At 44.4% G+C, this 13994-nt stretch overlaps 1 protein-coding gene across 1 annotated transcript; it reads right to left on the bottom strand.

The window, feature by feature from the left end:
- Positions 1 to 1261: 1261 nt before the first annotated feature.
- Positions 1262 to 12552, bottom strand: LOC138954625 (scavenger receptor cysteine-rich domain-containing protein DMBT1-like; the record flags this gene model as incomplete). Its single annotated transcript, XM_070326424.1, has 9 exons — positions 1262 to 1667; positions 1932 to 2068; positions 2443 to 2565; positions 3817 to 3939; positions 5531 to 5733; positions 6499 to 6643; positions 9464 to 9624; positions 11119 to 11270; positions 12399 to 12552. Coding segments are annotated over 9 exons (1370 nt in total), but the record flags the coding sequence as incomplete, so codon positions are not given.
- Between the last annotated feature and the right edge of the window lie 1442 nt (positions 12553 to 13994).

Here is a 13994-nt window from a genome sequence, read left to right as displayed (position 1 = left end):
TAAACCACGCAAAAATAGATTCTTTGAAAATTTCTCGCTCTTTACGGAGGGCACCTAGGATGTTCAAAAGCGGTGAGTGTGTAAATGGAAGGGTGTTTGTACTGTGTGTAAAAGCCTGACAGTATCTGTGATGGTTTACGGGAGGCTTACTGTGGCTTTAACTTCTATTTGTTCTTGTTAATGAGTTAACCCTGAATGGGCGAGGGCAGGCTGAACAAAAAACAAGTCGCGTAAGGCGAAAATACAATATTTAGTCAAGTAGCTGTCGAACTCACAAAATGAAACTGAACGCAATGCCATTTTACTCGTAGCATCGTCAGGCCACCGCTCATGGCAAAGGCAGTGAAATTGACAAGAAGAGCGGGGTAGTAGTTGCGCTAAGAAGGATAGCACGCTTTTCTGTACCTCTCTTTGTTTTAACTTTCTGAGCGTGTTTTTATTCCAAACATATCATATCTATATGTTTTTGGAATCAGGAACCGACAAGGAATAAGATGAAAGTGTTTTTAAATTGATTTGGACAATTTAATTTTGATAATAATTTTTATATATTTAATTTTCAGAGCTTGTTTTTAATCCGAATATAACATATTTATATGTTTTTGGAATCAGCAAATGATGGAGAATAAGATAAACGTAAATTTGGATCGTTTTATAAATTTTTATTTTTTTTTACAATTTTTAGATTTTTAATGACCAAAGTCATTAATTAATTTTTAAGCCACCAAGCTGAAATGCAATACCGAAGTCCGGGCTTCGTCGAAGATTACTTGACCAAAATTTCAACCAATTTGGTTGAAAAATGAGGGCGTGACAGTGCCGCCTCAACTTTCACGAAAAGCCGGATATGACGTCATCAAAGACATTTATCAAAAAAATGAAAAAAACGTTCGGGGATTTCATACCCAGGAACTCTCATGTCAAATTTCATAAAGATCGGTCCAGTAGTTTAGTATGAATCGCTCTACACACACACACGCACACACGCACACACGCACATACACCACGACCCTCGTTTCGATTCCCCCTCGATGTTAAAATATTTAGTCAAAACTTGACTAAATATAAAAAAGAAAAAAAACACGTTTGCATTAACTGCTTACACATTCTTTTACACTTGAAAAGTGTGTGTGTGTGTGTGGGTGTGTGTGTGGGTGTGTGTCTGCGAGAGCGTTACTGGTTGTATGCAATGAAGTGGTGCGCTTTAATGACTGAGCGTGCTGTTTCCAAACAGGCAAAGCAAACACAATCGGCAGGGACATTTCACACATTTTCAAGACTATTTTAATTTTAGATTGCAACATTTTGTATTCCCCATTTTGACTTATAAAACAAATTTGCTTCTGTTTTGTTTTTCTTTCTGAGGGACCAGACTTCATGCAAGAAAAAAGGGGAATGTGTCAATTCATGACATTGCATCAAAATACTGTTTTAAGCTTTTCTGGCACAGATGACGTCATTTTTCTGACGTCATAACAAAATCTACACCGGCCACTCATTTGCAACTGGTGATGCAGCTCGGAGAGTTGTCGAGGGGAGTACAATAAATAACGTCACAATCGATATAGACTGTGCTAAAACCGGAGTAGAACTCGAAAGCCTTGAAATGGAACAGCGTGGAGTTGTGTGTGTTGTACACGATGAACGTTTGAGAGTCAACAGCACATCTGCAAGAAAAAAAAAAGAAAAAAAAATCCAATTAACATAAAATGTACACAAACAGCGTTTGCGCAGATATGCTTGTGCACGCGTGTTCAAACGCACATGCGCACACGCAAACATATTTTATACACGTGTGCGCACGCGCACACACACACGCAGACAAACACAACAAAGACAGACAACTGAAAAACAGACACACACACACACTCACACACACCAACACACACACACACACACACACACACACACACACACACACACAGCCTCACCCATCGTCAATAAGGGTGTAAGACACGTCAGAACCGGGCTGCGGTCTGGCCACACAATCTCTGAGATGCATGGTGACGTTCCAGTGTCCGCTCAGGCGGATGTTCACGTACAGGTCGTCTCCCAGCTGAGCCTTCATCTGCAATGGACACATTTATTTTTAATGACAAGAACAACTTCTCCCCTGTCAGCAATACGATAACAAGGGCTGGTGTGCATGTGAAATTAACCAAGCGGGTTGGTGCCAGCTGCAGAGACGGATTGCATGTTTGCGTACGTGTGCTTCAAGAAATGTGTTTTCTTCCCTTATTTATTCCTGAGTGAGAGTATGTGTGGGTGTGTGTGTGTGTGTGTGTGTGTGTGTGTGTGAAATAGAGAGAGAGAGAGCGAGTGTGTCTTTGTGTGTGTGTGTGTGTGTGTGTGTGTGTGTGTGTGTGTGTGTGCAAAATGGAGAGGGGGGGGGGAGGACGGGAGGAAGGGACCTAATCGGAACCGTCTGTATGTATTATTTACCTGGTTGACCTGTAGCTCTGTGTTGAGGGAGGAGTCATTGTAGATGTGTATCTGAGCACTGTAGTCCGACTTGAGGTTCATCTCGTAGTTGTGCACGTCCGTCAGGGCATAGTTCAGGCCCACCTGGTACACACGTCAAGAGTCGTGTTATGTTAGGATAACTATTTACACCCCCGGTATAGGGCTGTGTATAGGTTTCGGTCGATGTGATTGTTTGTTTGTTTGTGTGTTTGTGTTCGCATATAGATCTCAAGAATGAACGGACCGATCGTCACCAAACTTGGTGAACAGGTTCTATACATTCCTGAGACGGTCCTTACAAAAATTGGGACCAGTCAAACACCCGGTTAGGAAGTTATTGGTGGAATAAGATTCTACAAGGACTTGAGGGACATATTAATGGTCAAAGGGAAATAACCTTCTCAGTTGGTGGCAGTGAGAATGGTAAGGACGGGGGTGTTTTTCCTACCTCGGAGGAATTTCTTGTTTCTATAGTCCTGTGAGATCAATCTCAAAGAAATTCGGGTTGCTTTCTATTACTGGGGAAAGCGAGCTGTCATACATTACGGCGCTACCCATGTTTTCCCTCTGCATGCTTAAATTCATATTTCCAAGTCCTGAGATCCCCCCGCGGGTTAGGGGGAAGAATTTACCCGATGCTCCCCAGCATGTCGTAAGAGGCGACTAACGGATTCTGTTTCTCCTCTTACCCTTCTGTTCGTGTTTCTTGTATAGAATATAGTCAATGTTTGTAAAGTTTTAGTCAAGCAGTATGTCAGAAATGTTAAGTCCTTTGTACTGGAAACTTGCATTCTCACAGTAAGGTAATACATTGTACTACGTTGCAAGCCCCTGGAGCAATTTTTTGATTAGTGCTTTTGTGAACAAGAAACAATTAACAAGTGGCTCTATCCCATCTCCCCCCTTTCCCCGTCGCGATATATCCTTCGTGATTGAAAACGACGTTAAACACCAAAGAAAGAAAGAAAGCCCTGAGACTTTCGCTGTGAACTTGGTTTCTTTGTCGTGCGCCCCGTCGCGATATAACCTTCGTGGTTGAAAACGACTTTAAACACCAAATAAAGAAAGAAAGAAAGTTTGTCGTGCGCATGCGTGCACACGCGCGTGTTCGGACACCGGGGAGAGTCTGCACAAAGTTGGCTTTGGGATATAAATCCCTTGCCGTAGGTTGGGATCGAACCAACGTCATTAGCGACAATTAGTGGTTTAAAAGCTGAGCTATTCCCCAACCACCAAGCTACATGTTCTGTATAATTATACTCTTGAAACAAAGTTAAGCACCGATCAGGTTTCAAGAATGTCTTGCAAAAGAGAGGGCGATTAAAATAGGCTTAAGAAGAGCTTAGAACATACCTGCATCTGACGGTTGAAGTTGCAGACCAAGTCCACCCTCCAACGGTGCTCTCGTACTATAGGGCCATTGCCCAGTTCCTTGTAGATCAAGGCGTTCCTGTAGTGTACGAACCTTTCATCGATCTGCAAACAGACGAAGGCCACGACAGGTCTGATAAACGTAAGGTAATATATTGTATTACGTTGCAAGCCCCTGGAGCAATTGTTTGATCAGTGCTTTTGTGAACAAGAAACAAGTGGCTCTATCCCATCTCCCTCAGTCGCGATATAACCTTCGTGGTTGAAAACGACGTAAAACACCAAATAATGAAAGTCTGATAAACAAAGGGAAGTAAGCGCTTCTAAATGCACCGGCACAGTTGGCCTAGTGGTAAGGCGTCCGCCCCGTGATCGGGAGGTCGTGGGTTCATACCTAAGACTTTAAAATTGGCAATCTAGTGGCTGCTCCGCCTGGCGTCTGGCATTATGGGGTTAGTGCTAGGACTGGTTGGTCCGGTGTCAGAATAATGTGACTGGGTGAGACATGAAGCCTGTGCTGCGACTTCTGTCTTGTGTGTCAAAGCAGCACCGCCCTGATATGGCCCTTCGTGGTCGGCTGGGCGTTAAGCAAACAAACAAACAAACAAACAAACAAACAAAAAAGCTTCTAAATGCGATTTTAAGGTTACCCTCGTGTTTTGTGTCATATCATTTCAAATGCAAAGCCAAACTGGGTATATAGAGATTACACAATGTTCTATTTTTAACTCGCATCGGGAATCCCCAATGATAAGAGAGGACACAAAATCAATAAAAAAAATAAAAAAATACCGAGCAACAAAAGAAACGCGAACAAATTCGTCACTGTTTGATTGATTGAAAAAATCTCCAACAATTATAGTTAGAATTATTAAACCACAAAAGTTTGAAGGCATGTTTGACCTTGCTTTTGTGTGATTATTTTGATGCTGTGACTGTTTTGACACACGGGACAAGCAGGTTTAACGTTAAACACATAATGTGCGCTCGCAGCACGTGCAAGTGGAGCAGGAGAAATCTGATGTGTGAGATGTGTTCACTAATGCATTAGCAACCATAAGAGACCATGGTACGCTTGCTGCCAGTCTCACTTTTGAAACAACCAGGATGCCAAAATTGACACCACCAAAATGCCAGGTCGATTTAAAGCTGGGGATGATCCAGAAGCACTGGCATGTGCTTTAAACGTGCATATGTCAACAGTCTATCACCTTCACCAATGTTCTGTTGACATTGGAAGCACTGCAGTTATGCAACGCGGTGGATTTTTCGCATTACCCCAATAAGACAAGATCGCAATTTGCTGCCACAACGTCTTCGAGATCGATTCAATACAGCCACTGACAATACCCGGAACATCATTGGAAGCCACCAGTGTCCGATCAGTGGCCAGAGAGCGCGATGAAGACTGACTGAGCGAGACCTCCAAAACTTCGTTAACGTTAAACCTGCTTGTCCCGTGTGTTGAAACAGTCGCAGCATCAAAATAATCACACAACAACATGCCTTCATCAACATTTTGTGTTTTGATACTTCTAACTCTATAATTAGAGATTTTGTCAATCAAACATTGCAGAATTTTTTCGCGTTTCTTTTGTTGCTCGGTATATAAAAACGATTGAATGACAACTTTTTTCTGTAAAATCAAAAGACCTTCTTCTTCTATGTTCGACAATACATCAAAAGACCAAAATACCTGACGCTGAGTGTAGCACTGAGAATGCGGGTTGTCTATAACCCATTCGTCCCCGATAGCGCTGCCGGTACAGCCTTCATTGACAAGGGAAATGTAGGCCGGGTCTGTGTCACTGTACAGCCATCTCAGCTCCGTCAAGTTGACGCGAATCTTCATGTCGTCATCCGTACAAGTCAGTGACGTCACCGTCTCCACCGTGACGGCTGCACAGATGGAAATTGTCATGAAACTTATATATCGTGAGTGTCGGTGACGTCACCGTCTCCGCCGTGACGGCTGCACAGATGGAAATTGTCATGATATTTATAGTGAGTGTCAGTGACGTCACTGTCTCCGCCGTGACGGCTGCACAGATGCAAAATTGTTATGATACTTCTATAGTGAATATCAGTGACGTCACCGTCTCCGCCGTGACGGCTGCACAGATGGAAATTGTCATGATACTTAAATAGTGAGTGTAGAAATGTATGTTTTGTATGTGTTGCTTATGTCGAAACGTCATGGAACAGCTGATTTCTTTTTTGATTTTCTCTTCCAAATCGTGTTTGCAGTACACTGCAGAAGAACCCTTCTTTTAAAACACCTAGTTTGAAGACAACCAATGTTAAATCCTTTGTACTGGAAACTTGCATTCTCCCAGTAAGGTAATATATTGTACTACGTTGCAAGCCCCTGGAGCAATTTTTTGATTAGTGCTTTTGTGAACAAGAAACAATTGACAAGTGGCTCTATCCCATCTCCCCCCTTCCCCCGTCGCGATATAACCTTCGTGGTTGAAAACGACGTAAAACACCAAATAAAGAAAGAAAGATTGAATCTCAACGATTGAATCGCGTGTGTGACTGAAGCTTAACACATAAAGAGTACGTGGGAGTTATTCGGAACCAGTCTCCTGGCACCTGAGAGAATAACAAGCATTGTAATGAACAAGCGTACTCTCATCTGCACTGCATCCCACACAAACTCACGTGACCAGTGTAGCATGGCGCGGTGACCTGTGCTGTTGGAAGACTTGACCCGCACGTATGCATCGTTTTTGAACAACACGAAAGGCCCCTTGGTGGTCGGCCCCGCAGCGAGACCTTCGGGGTCGTGGTCTGGGGTCTCTCTCACCTGCATAAAGAAAGAGAGAATGCTTACTGTCCTACAGGCTAAATATTTCGCCTCTTAAGGACAAGATATGGGTTATATGATAAATCGAGGTTTACGTCTCACGGCTTTTGACGATATACAGAAGTATATGCGTGTTTAGGTGGTATCAGCCATCTGCACTTATGGCAGAATGACCAAGGTCTTTTGCGTGCCATTGTGGTGACACGGGGGTGGGACATGGCTTCCGTCTCTGGGTCTGCACATAAAGTTGACCCGTGTCCGTCCCGGCCCGTATTCGAACCTGCGACCTCTCGATCACAAGTCCAGTGCTCTACCAACTGAGCTACCGCCCTTTTAGCAAGTTATATTTAAATATTCTTATTTGGCTAATAATTTCTTTTTTATGTTTCTAGTTACGTATTTATTTACTTATTCAGCCAGTTATTTATTACATTATTTTGGCATTATCCAAAAGACTGAAAAATATTTTACATAAAATAAAAAGCAAATAAGCCTACAAAACCGCTCCACTCCAACTATATTTCGCGTACACTATGGCAACAACCCCAACAAAATCTTTACTTCCATCCCCATTTTGAAATATCGCAACAACAGACTTCCAGATCTATAACACGATCATATGTGTTCTCTGTTTGCATGTCTGTCCAGTGTCCTGTCCCCCATAAAGCATATCAACTCTACCTGTCCCAAGATAGGCCAATTGGTTCTAAGAGGACGTTAAAACTAATTATCATCATCAGCTACCGCCCCCCCTACCCCCCCCCCCCCCCCGCTCCCTCTCGACTGCTGACAAGACTTTCAAAAATAACTCAATCGGGTTTCTATCGGTTATGAAAGAGTGAATACCCTTGCTTTTTCTCTGACACATACATGCACACGTGCTTCTGTCCACGTGTTTTCGACACGCCCCTCGCTAGTGATTGGCCCCTCCAATGTGAATCTGCGAGTTAAAGCAAGGGTATTTAGGCCCAAACAAAAATATATGTTGGTTTAGGGTAACATGACCCCCCCAAAATAGGGTCTGTAGGTCGGCTTTAAAAAAAAAAAAATTTAGTCTTGGTATGGTTTGCAAAATGTGTCAGTTTTTTTTTTTTTTTTTTTTTTTTTTAGAAATGAAAAAAAAAGTGTTAGGGTCGGCGGGGAAAAATAGGGTCGGTCGGGTTACCCTAAACCATATATATTTTTGTTTGGCCTTACTCTTTTACAACACATGCAAACCCGACAGAGCTTTTTTTTTTCATTCGTCTATTGCGGTATTGTTGAACTTTAGCGTTGTAAATGCTTAGCTCCCAACCTGGTGTCATTGTTGACTTAGTTTTGCTACACTCACTCAATTCAAAGCAAAGAAGAATTCGTGTGAAGTTAATTGACGGATTGAGTCTCAAAATTAAACATAATTAATTGATTTGGTCATTTGATCGAGGAAACTAGCTGCCATGGTTGCCTCCCTTTGCATACATCGCACGTGTAAGATCGACATAGTTGTCTCCCTTCCTGGTTGCGCCGACATTTTTCTTCCAAACCCCAAACCGGCACGGTTGGCCTAGTGGTAAGGCGTCCGCCCCGTGATCGGGAGGTCGTGGGTTCGAACTCCGGCCGGGTCATACCTAAGGCTTTAAAATTGGCAATCTAGTGGCTGCTCCGCCTGGCGGCTGGCATTATGGGGTTAGTGCTAGGACTGGTTGGTCCGGTGTCAGAATAATGTGACTGGGTGAGACATGAAGCCTGTGCTGCGAATTCTGTCTTGTGTGTGGCGCACGTTATATGTCAAAGCAGCACCGCCCTGATATGGCCCTTCGTGGTCGGCTGTGCGTTAAGCAAACAAACAAACAAACAAACAAATTCTAAACTCCATTTAAATCAAACGCATCCGAACAATTTATTCCGTAAATTGAATGGTAACCTAAATGACTTTGTATGCTTACAAAAGTCAGTTTTGCATAATCAGAGGCTTAGGTTGCAGTAGAAAAACGTCCCTGAATTTACAACACTAAAGTTCAACATAACCAGAATTGCTATATTAGAAGACCTTCAAACAAAACTTGTCTAAACGTAAAAAGAGTCTTAGCCTAGTGGAAAGTGAGTATAGTGCTGCACTAAGTGTCTCGGGCCCTTCGAGTACGTTTGTGTTGGGTGGGGGTGGGGTGAGGGCGGAGGAAAGCGGGGTTGGGGGGGGGGGGAGGGGGGGGGGTTGTGTGGCGCTGGTGTGAGCTTATTTGCTTTCGTTCAGGGCCATTTTCCAGACACATTCTATCTATAACCAAGTTTTGAATCGTGTCAACCTAAGCCCTACACCTCTTCTCCCATCTTGCTGAATTCCAATGCGGTAGAAGTGGCAACAGCGATGTCGGTCCAATCTACACACACCCACGATAAACTACCAAAGCGTCAGACGCAAACTCACATTTACGTTCATAAGTTCATCTTGTTGTTCTCCTTCATTACATCATACACTCCATGCAGGGCTCCACAAAGTGAGCGTCCTTGCGTCCTATACGCACTAGAAGCCAAAAACACGTACTAGAAATGTATGAAGGGGGTCCCAGGACGCACAAAACTTTAAAATAGCGGGTCATGGGACGCACTCAATTTCATGAACCGTGCGTACCGTTTATACTTTTTCAGACTGCAATCGTCAGCTATTGTACACATCACACTATGCGTGACCGCAATGTTTTAAAAGTACACCGGGACTTCTCGACCCTTGGAACTCTCTACAATTCTGCAGTAGGGGTCCATGGACCCTCTAAAAATTGAAAGTGGGGGTCCCGGGGAGCCCTGTTATGTATCTGATTACAATACTGTTTAAACCAAACTCACATCAATGAAATCACCGCTGAGAAGTACCAGGTCATCTACCCACAGTTTGTAGAGGGAGGCGTTGCCGTTAGGTCTGATGCTGTACATACAATCCTTGTTCAGCGTACCAGCATCCATCACCCTGATGCTGCCTTGCTCTGCAGTACTCTTGGTCCCACACCCTGAATACATAAAACAGCACACATATTAGCAACTGTAAAAAAACACGAGGTACAGTTTGCACAGAGCGTGGCGTTGCCATAGGGTCGGATTGTGAACAGGCAGTCCTTGTTCAGCGTACCATCATCCGTCACCGTAATACTGCCTTGCTTTGGGATGCTCGGTGTTCTACATCCTGAGTAAAAAAAAAATAGAACTCAGATTAATTTGTGTGAACACTGAAGCACGAATTGTCTAACCACAGTTTGAAGAGTGAGGCATTGCCGTGAGGTCTGATGCTGTACATACAGTCCTTGTTCAGTGTGCTAGCATCCATCACCCTGATGCTGCCTTGCTCTGTGGTGCGCTGGCTCCCACATCCCGAGTACAGAAAACAGCACACAGATAAGTAACTGTACAAAACACAAGACGCAGTTTGCACAGAGAGTGTCGTTTGGTTGAAAACGACGTTAAACACCAAAGAAAGAAAGAAAGAAAGAGAGTGTCGTTGCCATAGTGTCGGATTCTGCCCAGGCAGTCCTTGTTCAGCGTGCTAGCGTCTAGTACCTTGATGCTGCCTTGCTCTGTGGTGCTCTGGCTTGCCCATCCTGATTACAGAAAATAGAACTCAGATTAGATTTTGTGAAAACAGGAGCACGAAATTGTCTTCCCACAGTTTGTAGAGTGAGGCGTTGCCGTGAGGTCTGATGCTGTACATACAGTCCTTGTTGAGCGTACCAGCATCCATCACCCGGATGCTGTCTTGCTCTGCGGTGCTCTGGCTCCCACATATTAATTAAATACAACAGTATTTATAGATTAATGATTGTGAAAACGGAATCACAAGATCACAAGATCGCATTTGTAGAGTGAGGCGTTGCCGTGACGACGGATAATGCTACCTTGTTCTGCGGAGCTCTGTGTTCGACAAACTAACTCCCCCCCCCCCCCCCCCCCCCCCCCGCGGGTTAGGGGGGAAGAATTTACCCGATGCTCCCCAGCATGTCGTAAGAGGCGACTAACGGATTCTGTTTCTCCTTTTACCCTTGTTAAGTGTTTCTTGTATAGAATATAGTCAATGTTTGTAAAGATTTTAGTCAAGCAGTATGTAAGAAATGTTAAGTCCTTTGTAGTGGAAACTTGCATTCTCCCAGTAAGGTCATATATTGTACTACGTTGCAAGCCCCTGGAGCAATTTTTTGTATTAGTGTTTTTGTGAACAAGAAACAATTAACAAGTGGCTCTATCCCATCTCCCCCCTTTCCCCGTCGCGATATAACCTTGAACGGTTGAAAACGACGTTAAACACCAAATAAAGAAAGAAAGACAAACTAACTACAAAAAACAGTACACAGATAAATAGTTGTGAAAACAGAGCCACAAGATCGTCCAATCACAGTACGTAGAGTAAAAAAGAAGCATAGCAAAGAGCAAGTGCGAAGGATATTTTCACGAGAGCTGCTCAGACTCCGAATTGGTGTAATATTTTAACAAGTAAGAGAAATTAAATCAGTTACCGAAGCATTTCACGCCAGCGTGAGCCTTGGTGGAGACGGCGGGTTTGGGCAGGGTGCATTGAGCGACGTGACTCTGGCCTGCAGTACAAGTCATGCTGGCCAGTGACGTGTTGCTCCCAGCCGTTGTGGAGTACACCACCGGGCTAGTGTCCCTGCAACGACACAAAGAAACATCGAGTACATACCCTACCGACACCATTGCATTAAGTAGTGTTAAAACAGAAGTACGAGATCGTCTAAGGTGCACTGAGGGACGAGGCATTTGTCAACTCTGTGCTGGCCAGCGAGATGTTGCTCCCTGACGTTGTGGGGTACACCACTGGGCTAGTGTCCCTGCAATGACACACACACAATTTAATTACATGCGCTACCGATATCAGAGTGGGTTGGAGTAAGGGTTAGGTTTTGTCCTCCTGTAAAGTCCATGCTGGCTAGTGAGGTATTGCTCCTTGCTGTTGTGGAGTACACCACTGGGCTAGTGTCCCTGAAACAGAAATGGACTTTAATTAAATACGATACTGTCACCATGGCGGGTTTGGGCAGTGTGCATTGAGCGACGTGGCTCTGTCCTGCAGTACAAGCCATGCTGGCTAGTGAGGTGTTGCTCCCTGCCGTTGTGGAGTACACCACTGGACTAGTGTCCCTGCAACAACATAAAGGGACTTTAATTAAATACGATACTGTCACCATGGCGGGTTTGGGATGTACGTTAATAGGTACAAACTCGCTGGTTAGGTGTGCAACAAGGCTCTGTCCTGCAATGCAAACCCTGCCGCTGTGGCTAGTGTCCCTGCACCGACACAAAGGAGATTTAATGACATTCGATACCGATATTATTGTATGTACACTGAGCTACGTGGCTTTGCCCTGTTGTACAACCCATGCTGACTAGTGAGGTATTGCTCCATGCCGCTGTGGGGTACATCACTGGGCTAGTTCTTTCTTTATTTCTTTATTTGGTGTTTAACGTCGTTTTCAACCACGAAGGTTATATCGCAACGACTGGGCTAGTGTCCCTGCAATGACACACACACAATTTAATTACATGCGATACCGACATCAGAGTGGATAGGAGTAAGGGTTAAGCTCTGCCCTCCTGTACAATCTATGCAGGCCAGTGACGTGTTGCTTCCGGTCGCTGTAGAATACACCACAGGGCTAGTGCCACTGCAATGACCGAAAGGAACGAGTCATACACACACACACACTAACACACTCGTGCAAAAAAATGAGTGAACAAAGAAGAACTCGCCCCAGGTAAAACTAAAGGAAAGACTCACAGGTATCGGAGAGTGCTGCAAACTGCCTTGGCGGCCAGTGGGTTGAGTGCCCCGCTGACCACAGTGACCCATTGCTTGGTGGCGGGCAGGTAAATCTCCACAGCTCCTGCTGTCTTCAGGTTGTCTGGGTTCACAAGTCGTGCACTGTAGCCGCCTGTAAACCACACTATGTGTTCATTGTTTTTTTTTAAGTCCCATCAACCTATTTGACCGGCACGGTTGGCCTAGTGGTAAGGCGTCCGCCCCGTGATCGGGAGGTCGTGGGTTCGAACCCCGGCCGGGTCATACCTAAGACTGTGACAAACGGATTTGTACATAATGTATATTGGAGTTATATGACGCAGGTGTACAACATTTCATGGGCCACGAACTTTGAGTAGGCACTGTGCGGTGAAATATTGTCCGTACAGTGCAGTGATGTCACGTGTGAGATGTGACCAATCAGAGAAGAGTATTGACTGAGGTCACGTTTGTAGATAGATTAGACAGCAGAGCTTTGCAGACCATCGACAAGAGAAGACGGGTCTCTTACTGAGTAAAGTTTCTCACCGGGCGCTGGGAGGTCGGTTAGACTCGTGCCGCGGTATTGAATCGTTGGATTCAACTGCTGTGTTTACAGGTATTTATTGAATTGATATTTTGCTCGGAGATATTATTTTGCTCGGAAATATTGACTTGAGAAATGACCGGGAGAGTCATGTGTGAATTGGCTGAAAAGCGTGCGCTGTTGTCAGCCATTGTTGAAAAGGGAATGTTTACATGTTTTTCGGAAATGAAGTCGCTTATGAGTAAGCGGGTGTATATACTGTAACCGCATAAGTTAGTGGACGGTAGTGATAAAGAATGTCAGAAAAGTTTATTCAAGTATGGAGACTTATGGTAGTTTAAACTTGTGTATTTTAGCATCCCGGGCCGAGAGCGGTCGCGGAAGTGGGAACGAGACGGGAGGTTCTGCCCTTACGCCCGAGCCGTGAGCTGTGGGGAGCGCAGGAGGGGAGACAGCGTGAAGCGCTGTAAAACGGGAACCCCGTCCCCATTCCACCACACGAAGACAGTTTGTGTGGGTGGGGTGGAGCAGTGCGTGCCACTGAATATGTGAGTACGACTGGGAGAAATTAACCAGCGTGATAGCTGTACGGAGATACGTTTCCCAAGTGAACAACCACGAGACGTCGAGCGTCGTGGTTTTTATCATCTGTGTGTAACAGAAATGAATATTGACAGAAGTATTGCTTGAGACAATGACTTCGTGTGTAGTGAGAGACGGGCTCTCACGGAACAAAGCTTAAAGTGTTATACGTGTGTGCACGTGAATTGTAGACTGCATGACAAAGTAACATGTATGTAATTTTGTGCAGTTAGACTCTGTGTGTTAACAGAAATAGAACTTCCATGTTGAGCGGGAGTGATCTGTAGAATGGATGAAGAATAATATGTTTATGTTGTGTTATTGAACATTCTAATAGAGGTACAGAGGCAAAGGGCCGTAACTGTGTTCGTGTTTTTGTGCCTGGTTGGAATGTGTGTGTGTGTGTGTGTGAAGGCTAGATAGTAAACAGAGAGTAGCACGCACAATTTCTGATAGGAGTAGATATA

This window comes from Littorina saxatilis, unplaced genomic scaffold (genome assembly GCF_037325665.1).
Source record: "Littorina saxatilis isolate snail1 unplaced genomic scaffold, US_GU_Lsax_2.0 scaffold_1307, whole genome shotgun sequence".
Lineage (NCBI taxonomy): Eukaryota > Metazoa > Mollusca > Gastropoda > Littorinimorpha > Littorinidae > Littorina > Littorina saxatilis.
This window is presented reverse-complemented; position numbering and strand designations above follow the sequence as displayed.